Source organism: Scyliorhinus torazame, chromosome 4, assembly GCF_047496885.1.
Source record: "Scyliorhinus torazame isolate Kashiwa2021f chromosome 4, sScyTor2.1, whole genome shotgun sequence".
Lineage (NCBI taxonomy): Eukaryota > Metazoa > Chordata > Chondrichthyes > Carcharhiniformes > Scyliorhinidae > Scyliorhinus > Scyliorhinus torazame.
Window position 1 is genome coordinate 282,367,731 of NC_092710.1, and position 13,410 is coordinate 282,381,140.

Sequence of the window (13,410 nt, forward strand, 5' to 3'; positions counted from 1 at the left end):
GGTTGCAGACAAGAGGACTGAATGTTGTTGAGCCTCTTTCGTGTTGTTGGAGCTGCACTCATCCGGGTTATTGGAGAGAATTCCAGTACACTCCTGACTTGTGAATCACGAGGATGTGGGGCAGGGGTGTTGAATACAAGGGCAGGGCTTTGTTTCCAGCATCACCCCCCTACCTGATGTCGTTGGTTCCCTCGATCAGGCCCAAAGTGTTTTGTCGAGAGCGACCTCTCCCTTCAGGAGGCACATGTAATCACACATAATCCCTGAGACACTGCTAAATTCCAGTGGGCTCAGGAATAATTGGTATCAACTAGCTCAATAATGAACCTAATAATACCCTACCTAATGATAGCATACCTAACAATAATGGGAAGGCGTGTTTCCCCCATGGTCCAGTCCCCACCTCCAACTTAATCGCAGGAGGTTATTGTATTGCCAGGAGACTGGCAGGCGGCTTCTCACATGATTAAATAGGCCCGACCGCCAACTTTCCTGCCGTGCCAGACTACATAAAATCCAATCCAATGTTTCATTTGGATTACAACCATCAGCAAAAAGTAAGACATAATGAGAACAGTGTGATAATAATCTTTATTGTCACAAGTAGGCTTACATTAACACGGCAATGAAGTGTGAATGTTCATGCACGATTCAGTCACGTGACTTGCTTTAGTTCAGCACTTTGTCACTGTGTGCAAGAGGGCTATTGAGAGGGATGAGCCTTTGAAATGATGCAGGGCTTCATTCACATAGAGAGACTGAAGATGGTCCAGTTGTCCCCGCAACAAGAGTTGGTTAAGGGGAAATCTCAATTGTGAAAGTTTTTATAGAATAAATAAGGAATGATTGTTTCTGCTGGCTGAAGGATCGGTAACCAGAGGTCATAGATTTAGTGCAATTGGCAAACAGACCAGAGTTGAGATTAGCATAGTTTTCTTTTAATTGACTGAGTTGATAAGAAATTAATGCACTGCCTCAGGAGTGGAGGAAACAGGTTCAATAACAACTTTCCAATGGGAATTGGATAACTGCTTGAAGGGTGCAATTTGCAGAGTAAAGGCAGAAAGAGCAGGGGAGTGGTGCTCCCTGACACAAACACAATTTGGTAAGTGCCATCCCTCTGTGCTGTATCATGCTATGATTCTGTAGTTGTCGGATTATGGAACATCCTGTGTTATAGGGCGTGATTGAACGGCCTCGTCGCGCCCGACTTGGTGACACGGCGGGGCCATTAACTATCATGAGAGGCCTCTACCGAGATTTGTGACGTTTGGAACATCTCGCAAGATCTAACACGATCTTGATCTCGCCCTCATGTTAAATCTTTGAGGATGTGACGAGACACATTGATGAAAGTCGGGCAGTGGATGTGATGTATATGGATTTCAGGAAGGCATTTGATAAGGTTCCCCATGGTAGGCTGATTCAGAAAGTTAGGGGGCATGGGATACAGGGAAATGTGGCTGTCTGGATACAGAATTGACTGGCCAAAAGAAAACAGCGCGTGGTAGTGGATGGAAAGTATTCCGCCTGAAGGTCGGTGACCAGTGGTGTCCGACAAGGACCTGTTCTGGGACGTCTGCTCTTTGTAGTTTTTCTAAATGATTTGGATGAGGGAGTGGAAGGGAAGGGTGGGTTAGTAAGTTTGCCGATGACACAAAGGTTGGGGGAGTTGTAGATAGTGTTGAGGGTTGTTGCAGGTTACAACAGGACATTGATAGGATGCACAGCTGGGCTGAGAAGTGGCAGATGGAGTTCAACATTGATAAATGTGAAGTGATACATTTTGGAAGGTCGAATTTGAATGCTGAATACAGGGTTAAAGGCAGGATTCATGGAAGTGTGGAGGAACAGAGCGATCTTGGGGTCCACATACATAGATCCCTCAAAGTCGCCACCCAGGTTGATAGGGTTGTTAAGAAGGCGTATGGTGTGTTGGCTTTCATTAACAGGGGGATTGAGTTTAAGAGCCACGAGGTTTTGCTGCAGCTTTATAAAACCTTAGTTAGACCACATTTGGAATATTGTGTCCAGTTCTGGTCGTCTCATTACAGGAAGGATGTGGATGCTTTGGAGAGGGTACAGAGGAGATTTACCAAGATGCTGCCTGGACTGGAGGGCATGTCTTATGAAGAAAGGTTGAGGGAGCTAGTGCTTTTCTCACTGGAGCGAAGAAGGCAGAGAGGTGACTAGGGGCTGGTTTAGCACAGGGCTAAATCGCTGGCTTTGAAAGCAGACCAAGGCAGGCCAGTAGCATGGAATTCCCGTACCAGCCTCCCCGAACAGGCGTCGGAATGTGGCGACGAGGGGCTTTTCACAGTAACTTCATTTGAAGCCTACTTGTGACAATAAGCGATTTTCATTTCATTTCATTTCACTTCACTTGATAGAGGTGTACAAGGTGATGAGAGGCATGGATAGAGTGGATAGCCAGAGACTTTTCCCCAGGGTGGAAATGGCTGTCATGAGGGGGACATAATTTGAAGGTGATTGGAGGAAGGTACAGGGGAGATGTCAGAGGTAGGTTCTTTACACAGAGAGTGGTGGGTGTGTGGAATGCACTGCCAGCAGAGGTGGTGGAGTCAGAGTCATTAGGCACATTTAAGCGACTCTTAGGCACATGGACAGCAGTAAATTGAAGGGTTGTAGGTTAGGTTGATCTTAGATTAGGGTAAATGGTCGGCACAACATTGTGGGCTGAAGGGCCTGTACTGTGCTGTACCGTTCTATGTTCTATGATACAGCACAGAGGGATGGCACTGGGCGGGATCCAGATTTACATGAGCAGTTGGGTTCACTTAAATATGTCGACGTCCGATGCTCCCAAGGCCCAGAAATTAATGTTTGTGCCTGGGAGACCTCACCATGGTGCGTTTCCCACTGTTCCACACAAATGTGGACCAGGCGTAACAACACATTGGAGACCCTGTGTGGACAAGTTCTGGTACCCTAGCACCTGGGCACTGCCACCCAGGCATCTTGGCAGTGCCACCCATGGAATCAGGCCTGGGAGTTCCCTGCCTTATGAGGTAGGGTGAGGGAGGCTCGGGGACCCCCTTGCAGGTACATTGGGGAAATGGGTAGTCCGGAGGCTGCGGTGGGGAGTCAGAGGGGTGTTGTCAAGAGATCGGGGTAGTATGTAAAAATGGCACCCCGATCTCTTCCTGCACCGACGAGCTCATCAGTGCAGGAAATTAGGTTACGTGCAGCCTCACCAGGGTGTTCCTCACTGAGGTAAAAAAAAGAGTCTTGCTAAACGTGCTCGAAATGGGACTCTGCTTTTTGGGAGTTAAATCATACCCCTAGATCTTCAGATTCTCTTTTACTTAGCAGCAAAGTGAGTGCCAAGTGCAAAGCCTGTGGGTGGGATTTTCCATCCCCACCACAATGGTTTTCCCCATGGAGGATACCGCAAGTCTGCCAAACGTCCATTGACTTGGCCAGGATCGAAAACCCTGGCCAAACCCTGGATTCTAATTGTAGCATCACCTCAATATCACTTAGCAAGCAGCTACAACATTTTATCATTAACTTTAATGTTTTTAACATTTCTATTGATTTTAAAATTATATGCATGGGAGGAACTGACTGAAAGGTTTTCTTAAACTTAAATTAAGTTGACTAAATCTGATCCTTTTCCATCTGCAACAAAATGAAGTGATGTAACAGAGATTTATATTCTGAATGCTGAAAATCCACAGAATCCTTACATTACAGAAGGAGGCTATTCATTCCATTGAGTCTGCACCAATCCTCTGAAAGAGCACCCTAACTAGGCCCATCGCCTGCTCTATTCCCGTAACCCCCCGGATTCCTCATGGCCAATCCATCTCAACTGCACATCTTTGGACACTTAGGGACAATTTATCATGGCCAGTTCACCTAACCTGCTCATCGTTGGACTGTGGGAGGAAACCGGAGTACCCGGAGGAAACCACACAGACATGGGGAGAACGTGCAAACTCCACAGAGTCACCCAATGCCGGGATTGAACCTGGGTCCCTGGCACCGTAAGTCAGCAGTGCTAACCACTGTGCCACCGCATGACCCACGACGTTTGAACTAAAAATAGACATCCGACCTGCCAGCATCTGTGGAAAGAGAAACAGAGTGGTTTGCATTGAATCTGACTATTCTACAGACCTGCTGAATATTTCCTCCACTTGTGTGTTTATTTTATATTCTGAAGACCTCTTGCTCCAGCCAAGTGTGGTTGGTCACGGCACATATACTGGAGAAAAGGAAATCAGTAACATTTTCTCTGCACTTCTTTTTCTGCATACGAATGCTGGAAATGCACAAAAGATTATCAGCGTTTGAAAAAGAAAGGGAGCTTAAATTTTGGGGATTTAACACATTCTCCAAGATTTGCAATGCAAAGTTCCAGCAGTTTCTACTTTTGTTTCAGATTCCCAGTACCGCTGTTTTGTCTTTTCAACTCCGTTATTTTGATTGTAAGGAGCAAGTGGTCTCCACACTCGTGACATCCTACGCAAGACCATCTCATTCTGCATCACGATGGCACGCTGGTTAGCACTGCTGCCTCACAGCAACAGAGACCCGGGTTCGATTCCGATCTCCGGCGACTGGCTGTGTGGAGTTTGCACATTCTCCCGGTGTCTGCGTGGGTTTCCTCCACGTGCTCTGGTTTTTTTCCCACAGTTGAACGATGTGCAGGTTAGGTGGATTGGATGCGCTAAATTGTCCCTAGGTGGGGTTACGGGGATAGGATGGGGAATTGTGTCCAGGTACGGTGCTCTTTCAGAGGTTGGTGCAGACCTGATGGGCCGAATGGCCTCCTTTTGTACTGTGGGGCTTCTGTGATTCTATGATCATTGGACAGAGAGAGCATGCAAACCAGTCTGTTAGTGACATATCTCGCAATAAATACAATGATAGCTGATGTGACGAATGGGAGTCAGTATCAACAGAGATGCAATCATTCCTTTAGCACACTTCAGTGATCGTGTCCTTTCAACATGGGGAAAGAAAAATCCCCAAAGGATCTGCAGATACTTTTGATCAAGTGATCACCTTTATTAAAAATGCTTTTTTTGTTCTGATAAACACATTTTCAGCTGTAGTAATGTAACTGCACCAAGTGACCAATCTTAAATATATCAAGGAATTCTTTTAAATGGAAAGATATAAAGAGAAATAATTGCATTGTATTAAGCTGCCTGATTCCACTGGTTCAGGCGAAGATTTTACATTTGGGATTATGGACACAAATTTTAACAGTGACTTGCAGCTTAACCTAACCAGTGTAATATCATTGCGCTTTGCATGCAATTTCTCAATTGCACTTTCTAAACCTTATTATCTGTAGCTGCATCAGGGACCCTGATAGTCAGATTCACTCCTTAATGACATGGAGTATCTTAGTGATGGAATACAAATCACACTTGCACTGCATTTAGCACCTGACTGACCAACCTGCTGTTATGTTTAACGTGATGTGTTTTAATTCTATTCAAGTCGTAAAATTTAATCTCCGGTGCATTGTACTGTACATTTCTCGTAATTATGTAGGTAACTCTGCAGCTTGACCTGCTCATTCATTTCTTTTTCAGGCTTTGTCGATGGGAATGATGACTGAATATTATCATTACATTTTCACCACCTTGGTAAGCAATTGAACCATTTATTATTATTTTACGATGTGTAAGGATGATTTTCACGGATGAACAGCAAGCTTGTTTGTACCTCATTGTCCATCAATTCCCCAATTTAATGCATTAGACAAGTGCCTTTCACGAGTCTGAGTAACATTGGGCGGGATTCTTCGACCCCCCGGCGGGTCAGAGAATAGCCGGGGGGGGGCGGCGTGAATCCTGCCCTCGCCGGCTGCCGAATTCTGCGGTGCCGGGGATTTAGCCGGGACGGGAAATGCGCCGGTCTGTGGCCGTTGGCAGCGCCCCCCCCGGCGATTCTCCGGCCCGCGATGGGCCGAGTGGCCGCCCGTTTTTGGCCGGTCCCGCCGGTAAATACCTGTCATAACATACGCCGGTGGGACCTGGCTCCGCGGGCGACCTCCAGGGTCCTCGAGAGGGGGGGGGGGCGTGGAGTGATCTGGCCCCAGGGGGGTGCCCCCATGGTGGCCTGGCCCGCGATCGGAGCTCACCGATCCGCGGGCGGGCCTGTGCCGTGGGGATACTCTATTCCTCCGCGCTGGCTGGTGTAACAGTCCGCGATGGCCGGCGTGGAGATGAACCCTCTCTGCGCATGCACTGGGATGATGCCATCACACGCTGGCGCTCCTGTGCATGCGCCAACTCGCGCCGGCCAGCGGAGGCCCTTCGGCGCTGGTTGGCATGGCGCTAAGCCCCTTCTGCGCCGGCCAGCGCAGCGCAAACCCGTATCAGCCTCCCCGAACAGGCGCCGGAATGTGGCGACTAGGGGCTTTTCACAGTAACTTCATTTGAAGCCTACTTGTGTCAATAAGCGATTTTCATTTCATTTCATTTCATTTCAAACCACTCCGGCGCTGGCCTAGCCGCTGAAGGTGCAGAGGATTCCGCACCTTTGGGGCGGCCCGACGTCGGAGTGGTTCACGCCACTCCGTCGCGCTGGAGTTGCCCGCCCCGCCGGTTTCTGTAGAATCCCGCCCTTGGTTTCCGTCTCTTATGCTGCAGGCTGAGTTAAACTCAACCTGCTTGGCTCATGAGGGGGGCAATGCTTGTATTGCCCATATGCAACTCATTCAATGCAATGTATTCAAGAGAGCATTAGATGATTACTTGAACAGAAACAATGTGCAGGGGTTTGGGGAAAAGGCAGGGGAATGGCACAAAGTCATGCTGCTCGTTCGGAGAGCCGGTACAGACATGATGGGCCGAATGGCCTCTTTCTACACCGTAACAATTCTGTGATTCTTCTTTAACAGACCAAAATTGTGAAATTTCTTACCTGCCGCTGCATTACGTTCCTCCCAGAATCTACAGACTTTTAAAACCCATATGTTACATAACCATTTACCTCATCTGCTGCCCTACTCTTTTGATCCTGGCTGATGTCTAGCCTTATGTGTTTGTCCCTTCCTTAAGATTTCTAGAAATAGCACACCTTCATCCAAAGTGTGCAACTGAGGGCTTTTTTCCCAAATTTGACATTTGCATTGTAAAGAATGTTACACCCCTCATACTGGAACAGTGTCAGATTTAACACTGAATTAATTGTTTGTGACAGTGAAACACTGCACCAGATTATAATAATATACACAAGATATCATGGGCGGGATTCTCCATCCTGCCTGCCGGCCAATGGGGTTCCCTTTGTCGGCAGCCCCAGGCCGTTGGGAAATCCCCGGGCATGTGCGGGCTGCTGGCACCACGGAGAATCCCGACAGCGGAGAATCCAGCCTCATAGCTTTCACCGGTTTTAGTTAAAGAGACACTTGTGGATAGGGGGGTTGTAATGGTCAGCATATTCCCTTGGCCAGAGTCCTATCCTGCACAAAGCGTTTGAAGATCCTTGATTCAGGATACATAACAACTTGCCTTGACACCAGATAATTTATTGCAGGACATCTTTGCCTTGGACTTGGAGCCTTATCGCTACAGCGGTGTCAACATGACGGGATTCCAGATTCTCAACACTGATAACAGCCAAGTCGCCTCTATAATCGAAAAGTGGTCAATGGAAAGATTACAGGCCCCCCCCAAAGCAGGCTCGGGTTTGCTGGATGGATTTATGACGGTATGAACAAAGATTTAAAAAGGTCCTGTGGGCAATCACACACACAACAAAATGTCAGAGTTTTATTCAAGTAGAAAAATGTTCGTTATAACTGTAATATGAAACTACATTCGCAGACCTCTCATAAATGTCAAATGACAAAAGGAGAAAATAACACTTTTTTTAAGGTGGATTTACACCATGTACAGTAAGCTTCACTGATGCCACAGGGCCAAATTTCATTGATCTCTAAGGTTATAACAGTTGGAAAGCTCGCCTAAGTTTTCTTTTGGCGAGATCCTCCGGCCTCTCAGCTGTGTGTTTCTTGGCAGCGTGCCGTTCACTGGCAGCGGGATTCTCTGTTACCACCAATGTCAATGGGAATTCCCAGCCCATTGGGAAACGACCTCACGGCGCTGGGAAACCCGCGGGCAGCGGTGCGCTGCCAGTGGGACCAAAGGCTGGAGAATTCAGCGCTTTATCTTCCGCAAGCAATTTGTCGGTTTTATCTTTACTAAATACAGAAGTTAAGTATGAGAAAAGGTCAGACTTCTGTCTCGAATATATTAGCTTTGTGATAATGACATCCAATTATATTTTAAATATTAAATGTTTTACCTCCAACCTCTTTGCTTAGTAGATTATTCTAAATAGTCACCATGCCGGAATATTCCCGACCCACCTGCAGCGGGAAGATTGCTTTACCGGGGAAACCCTGATTTGGCGGGAGGCCAAAAATCAGTTTTCCAATGCAGGATGAACTTTTGCAATTACGTTCTGGGGGCTTTAAAGCCAGCTCATGCCTCCCGATGAACTGTTTTGCTTTTGCATTTCGTGCATGCTCATTAAAAGGCCAACTTGCCAGAATTAAGTTCCCCATCCAAAGTAAGTTCTCCCCAGCGAGAATTTAAAACGTTTATATTTGGAATTGCATAGAAGTTTGTGAAGTTGACTTCTTTCACTGCTTTTGAAACGAGTATTTAACAATCTTATGAACTGCTCAGAAATATCAGCCTTTTGATTGAGATCGGGAGCCACTGGCCCAAGCTGCACGGGGGCTTGATAGGGGGAGTCAGGATCAGAGGGCAGGGTGGAGCAGAGGATGGACAGGGGGAGTCAGGATCAGTGGGGCAGGATGGAGCGGCGGCTGGACAGGGGAGTGAGGATCAGTGGGGCAGGGTGGAGCGGGGGCTGGACAGGGGGAGTCAGGATCAGTGGGGCAGGGTGGAGCGGAGGCTAGACAGGGGGAGGCAGGATCAGTGGGGCAGGGTGGAGCAGAGGCTGGACAGGGGGAGTCAGGATCAGTGGGGCAGTGTGGAGCGGCGGCTGGACAGGGGGGTGAGGATCAGTGGGGCAGGGTGGAGCGGAGGCTAGACAGGGGAGTCAGGATCAGTGGGGAAGGTTGGAGCTGAGGCTGGACAGGGGGAGTCAGGATCAGTGGGGCAGGGTGGAGCGGAGGCTGGACAGGGGAGTGAGGATCAGTGGGGCAGGGTGGAGCGGGGGCTGGACAGGGGGAGTCAGGATCAGTGGGGCAGAGTGGAGCGGAGGCTGGACAGGGGGAGTCAGGATCAGTGGGGCAGGGTGGAGCGGAGGCTGGACAGGGGGAGGCAGGATCAGTGGGGCAGGGTGGAGCGGGGGCTGGACAGGGGAGTCAGGATCAGTGGGGCAGGGTGGAGCGGGGGCTGGACAGGCAAGTCAGGATGAGTGGGGCAGGGTGGAGCGGAGGCTGGACAGGGGAGTCAGGATCAGTGGGGCAGGGTGAAGCGGGGGCTGGACAGGGGGAGGCAGGATCAGTGGGGCAGGGTGGAGCGGGGGCTGGACAGGGGGAGGCAGGATCAGTGGGGCAGGGTGGAGCGGGGGCTGGACAGGGGGAGTCAGGATCAGGGGGGCAGGGTGGAGCGGAGGCTGGACAGGGGGAGTCAGGATCAGTGGGGAAGGTTGGAGCAGAGGCTGGACAGGGGGAGTCAGGATCAGTGGGGCAGGGTGGAGCAGAGGCTGGGCAGGGGAGTCAGAATCAGTAGGGCAGGGTGGAGCAGAGGCTGGACAGGGGGAGTCAGGATCAGTGGGGCAGGGTGGAGCGGGGGCTGGACAGGGGAGTGAGGATCAGTGGGGCAATGTGGAGAGGGGGCTGGACAGGGGGAGGCAGGATCAGTGGGGCAGGGTGGAGCGGAGGCTGGACAGGGGGAGTCAGGATCAGTGGGGCAGGGTGGAGCGGGGGCTGGACAGGGGAGTGAGGATCAGTGGGGCAGGGTGGAGCGGGGGCTGGACAGGGGAGTGAGGATCAGTGGGGCAGGGTGGAGCGGGGGCTGGACAGGAGAGACAGGATCAGTGGGGCAGGGTGGAGCGGGGGCTGGACAGGGGGAGTCAGGATCAGTGGGGCAGGGTGGAGCAGGGGCTGGACAGGGGAGTCAGGATCAGTGGGGCAGGGTGGAGCGGGGGCTGGACAGGGGGAGGCAGGATCAGTGGGGGAGGTGGAGCGGAGGCTGGACAGGGGGAGTGATGATCAGTGGGGCAGGGTGGAGCGGGGGCTGGACGGGGGAGTCAGGATCAGTGGGGCAGGGTGGAGCGGGGGCTGGACAGGGGGAGTGATGATCAGTGGGGCAGGGTGGAGCGGGGGCTGGACAGGGGAGTCAAGATCAGTGGGGCAGGGTGAAGCGGGGGCTGGACAGGGGAATGAGGATCAGTGGGGCGGGTGGAGCGGAGGCTGGACGGGGGAGTCAGGATCAGTGGGGCAGGGTGGAGCGGGGGCTGGACAGGGGGAGTGATGATCAGTGGGGCAGGGTGGAGCGGGGGCTGGACGAGGGAGTCAGGATCAGTGGGGCAGGGTGGAGCGGAGGCTGGACAGGGGGAGTCGGGATCAGTGGGGCAGGGTGGAGCGGGGGCTGGACAGGGGGAGTCGGGATCAGTGGGGCAGGGTGGAGCGGGGGCTGGACAGGGGGAGTGAGGATCAGTGGGGCAGCGTGGAGCGGGGGCTGGACAGGGGGAGGCAGGATCAGTGGGGCAGGGTGGAGCGGGGGCTGTTCAGGGGAGTCAGGATCAGTGGGGCAGGGTGGAGCGGGGGCTGGACAGGGGGAGTCAGGATCAGCGGGGCAGGGTGGGGCGGGGGCTGGACAGGGGAGTCAGAATCAGTGGGGCAGGGTGGAGCGGGGACTGGACAGGAGAGACAGGATCAGTGGGGCAGGGTGGAACGGGCGCTGGACAGGGGAGTGAGGATCAGTGGGGCAGGGTGGAGCGGGGGCTGGACAGGGGGGTGAGGATCAGTGGGGCAGGGTGGAGCGGGGGCTGGACAGGGGAGTCAGGATCAGTTGGGCAGGGTGGAGCGGAGGCTGGACAGGGGAGTGAGGATCAGTGGGGCAGGGTGGAGCGGGGGCTGGACAGGAGAGACAGGATCAGTGGGGCAGGATGGAGCAGGGGCTGGACAGGGGGAGTCAGGATCAGTGGGGCAGGGTGGAGCGGGGGATGGACAGGGGGAGTCAGGATCAGTGGGGCAGGGTGGAGCGGGGGCTGGACAGGGGGAGTCAGGATCAGTGGGGCAGGGTGGAGCGGGGGCTGGACAGGGGGAGTAGGATCAGTGGGGCAGGGTGGAGCGGAGGCTGGACAGGGGGAGGCAGGATCAGTGGGGCAGGGTGGAGCGGGGACTGGACAGGGGAGTCAGGATCAGTGGGGCAGGGTGGAGCGGGGACTGGACAGGGGGAGGCAGGATCAGTGGGGCAGGGTGGAGCGGGAACTGGACAGGGGGAGTCAGGGTCAGTGGGGCAGGGTGGAGCGGGGGCTGGACAGTGGAGTCAGGATCAGTGGGGCAGGGTGGAGCGGGGACTGGACAGGGGTAGGCAGGATCAGTGGGGCAGGGTGGAGCGGGGACTGGACAGGGGGAGTCAGGATCAGTGGGGCAGTGTGGAGCTGGGGCTGGACAGGGCGAGGCAGGATCAGTGGGGCAGGATGGAGCGGGGACTGGACAGGGGGAGGCAGGATCAGTGGGGGAGGTGGAGCGGAGGCTGGACAGGGGGAGTGATGATCAGTGGGGCAGGGTGGAGCGGGGGCTGGACGGGGGAGTCAGGATCAGTGGGGCAGGGTGGAGCGGGGGCTGGACAGGGGGAGTGATGATCAGTGGGGCAGGGTGGAGCGGGTGCTGGACGAGGGAGTCAGGATCAGTGGGGCAGGGTGGAGCGGAGGCTGGACAGGGGGAGTCGGGATCAGTGGGGCAGGGTGGAGCGGGGGCTGGACAGGGGGAGTCGGGATCAGTGGGGCAGGGTGGAGCGGGGGCTGGACAGAGGGAGTGAGGATCAGTGGGGCAGCGTGGAGCGGGGGCTGGACAGGGGGAGGCAGGATCAGTGGGGCAGGGTGGAGCGGGGGCTGTTCAGGGGAGTCAGGATCAGTGGGGCAGGGTAGAGCGGGGGCTGGACAGGGGGAGTCAGGATCAGCGGGGCAGGGTGGGGCGGGGGCTGGACAGGGGAGTCAGAATCTGTGGGGCAGGGTGGAGCGGGGACTGGACAGGAGAGACAGGATCAGTGGGGCAGGGTGGAACGGGGGCTGGACAGGGGAGTGAGGATCAGTTGGGCAGGGTGGAGCGGGGGCTGGACAGGGGAGTGAGGATCAGTGGGGCAGGGTGGAGCGGGGGCTGGACAGGAGAGACAGGATCAGTGGGGCAGGATGGAGCAGGGGCTGGACAGGGGGAGTCAGGATCAGTGGGGCAGGGTGGAGCGGGGGATGGACAGGGGGAGTCAGGATCAGTGGGGCAGGGTGGAGCGGGGGCTGGACAGGGGGAGTCAGGATCAGTGGGGCAGGGTGGAGCGGGGGCTGGACAGGGGGAGTAGGATCAGTGGGGCAGGGTGGAGCGGAGGCTGGACAGGGGGAGGCAGGATCAGTGGGGCAGGGTGGAGCGGGGACTGGACAGGGGAGTCAGGATCACTGGGGCAGGGTGGAGCGGGGACTGGACAGGGTGAGGCAGGATCAGTGGGGCAGGGTGGAGCTGGGGCTGGACAGAGGGAGGCAGGATCAGTGGGGCAGGGTGGATCGGGGGCTGGACAGGGGAGTGAGGATCAGTGGGGCAGGGTGGAGCGGGGACTGGACAGGGGGAGTCAGGATCAGTGGGGCAGGGTGGAGCGGAGGCTGGACAGGGGAGTGAGGATCAGTGGGGCAGGGTGGAGCGGGGGCTGGACAGGGGGAGTCAGGATCAGTGGGGCAGGGTGGAGCGGGGACTGGACAGGGGGAGTCAGGGTCAGTGGGGCAGGGTGGAGCGGGGGCTGGACAGTGGAGTCAGGATCAGTGGGGCAGGGTGGAGCGGGGACTGGACAGGGGTAGGCAGGATCAGTGGGGCAGGGTGGAGCGGGGACTGGACAGGGGGAGTCAGGATCAGTGGGGCAGTGTGGAGCTGGGGCTGGACAGGGCGAGGCAGGATCAGTGGGGCAGGATGGAGCGGGGACTGGACAGGGGGAGGCAGGATCAGTGGGGCAGGGTGGAGTGGGGGCTGGACAGGGGGAGGCAGGATCAGTGGGGCAGGGTGGAGCGGGGGCTGGACAGGGGGAGTCGGGATCAGTGGGGCAGGGTGGAGCGGAGGCTGGACAGGGGGAGTCAGGATCAGTGGGGCAGGGTGGAGCGGAGGCTGGACAGGCGGAGGCAGGATCAGTGGGGCAGGGTGGAGCGGGGGCTGGACAGGGGAGTCAGGATCAGTGGGGCAGGGTGGAGCGGGGGCTGGACAGGGGGAGTCAGGATCAGTGGGGCAGGGTGGAGCGG

General features: G+C 54.8%; 1 protein-coding gene across 7 annotated transcripts in view; it reads left to right on the top strand.

Annotated features, from left to right (window-relative positions):
- Positions 1 to 13,410, top strand: part of LOC140410977 (glutamate receptor ionotropic, kainate 2) — a 682,991-nt gene that overhangs the window by 302,237 nt on the left and 367,344 nt on the right. For all 7 annotated transcript variants that reach the window (XM_072499848.1, XM_072499850.1, XM_072499849.1 and 4 more), the window contains exons 6-7: positions 5,574 to 5,627; positions 7,525 to 7,698. In XM_072499848.1, the coding sequence (XP_072355949.1) occupies positions 5,574 to 5,627; positions 7,525 to 7,698 (228 nt within the window). The remainder of the gene's footprint in view (positions 1 to 5,573; positions 5,628 to 7,524; positions 7,699 to 13,410) is intronic.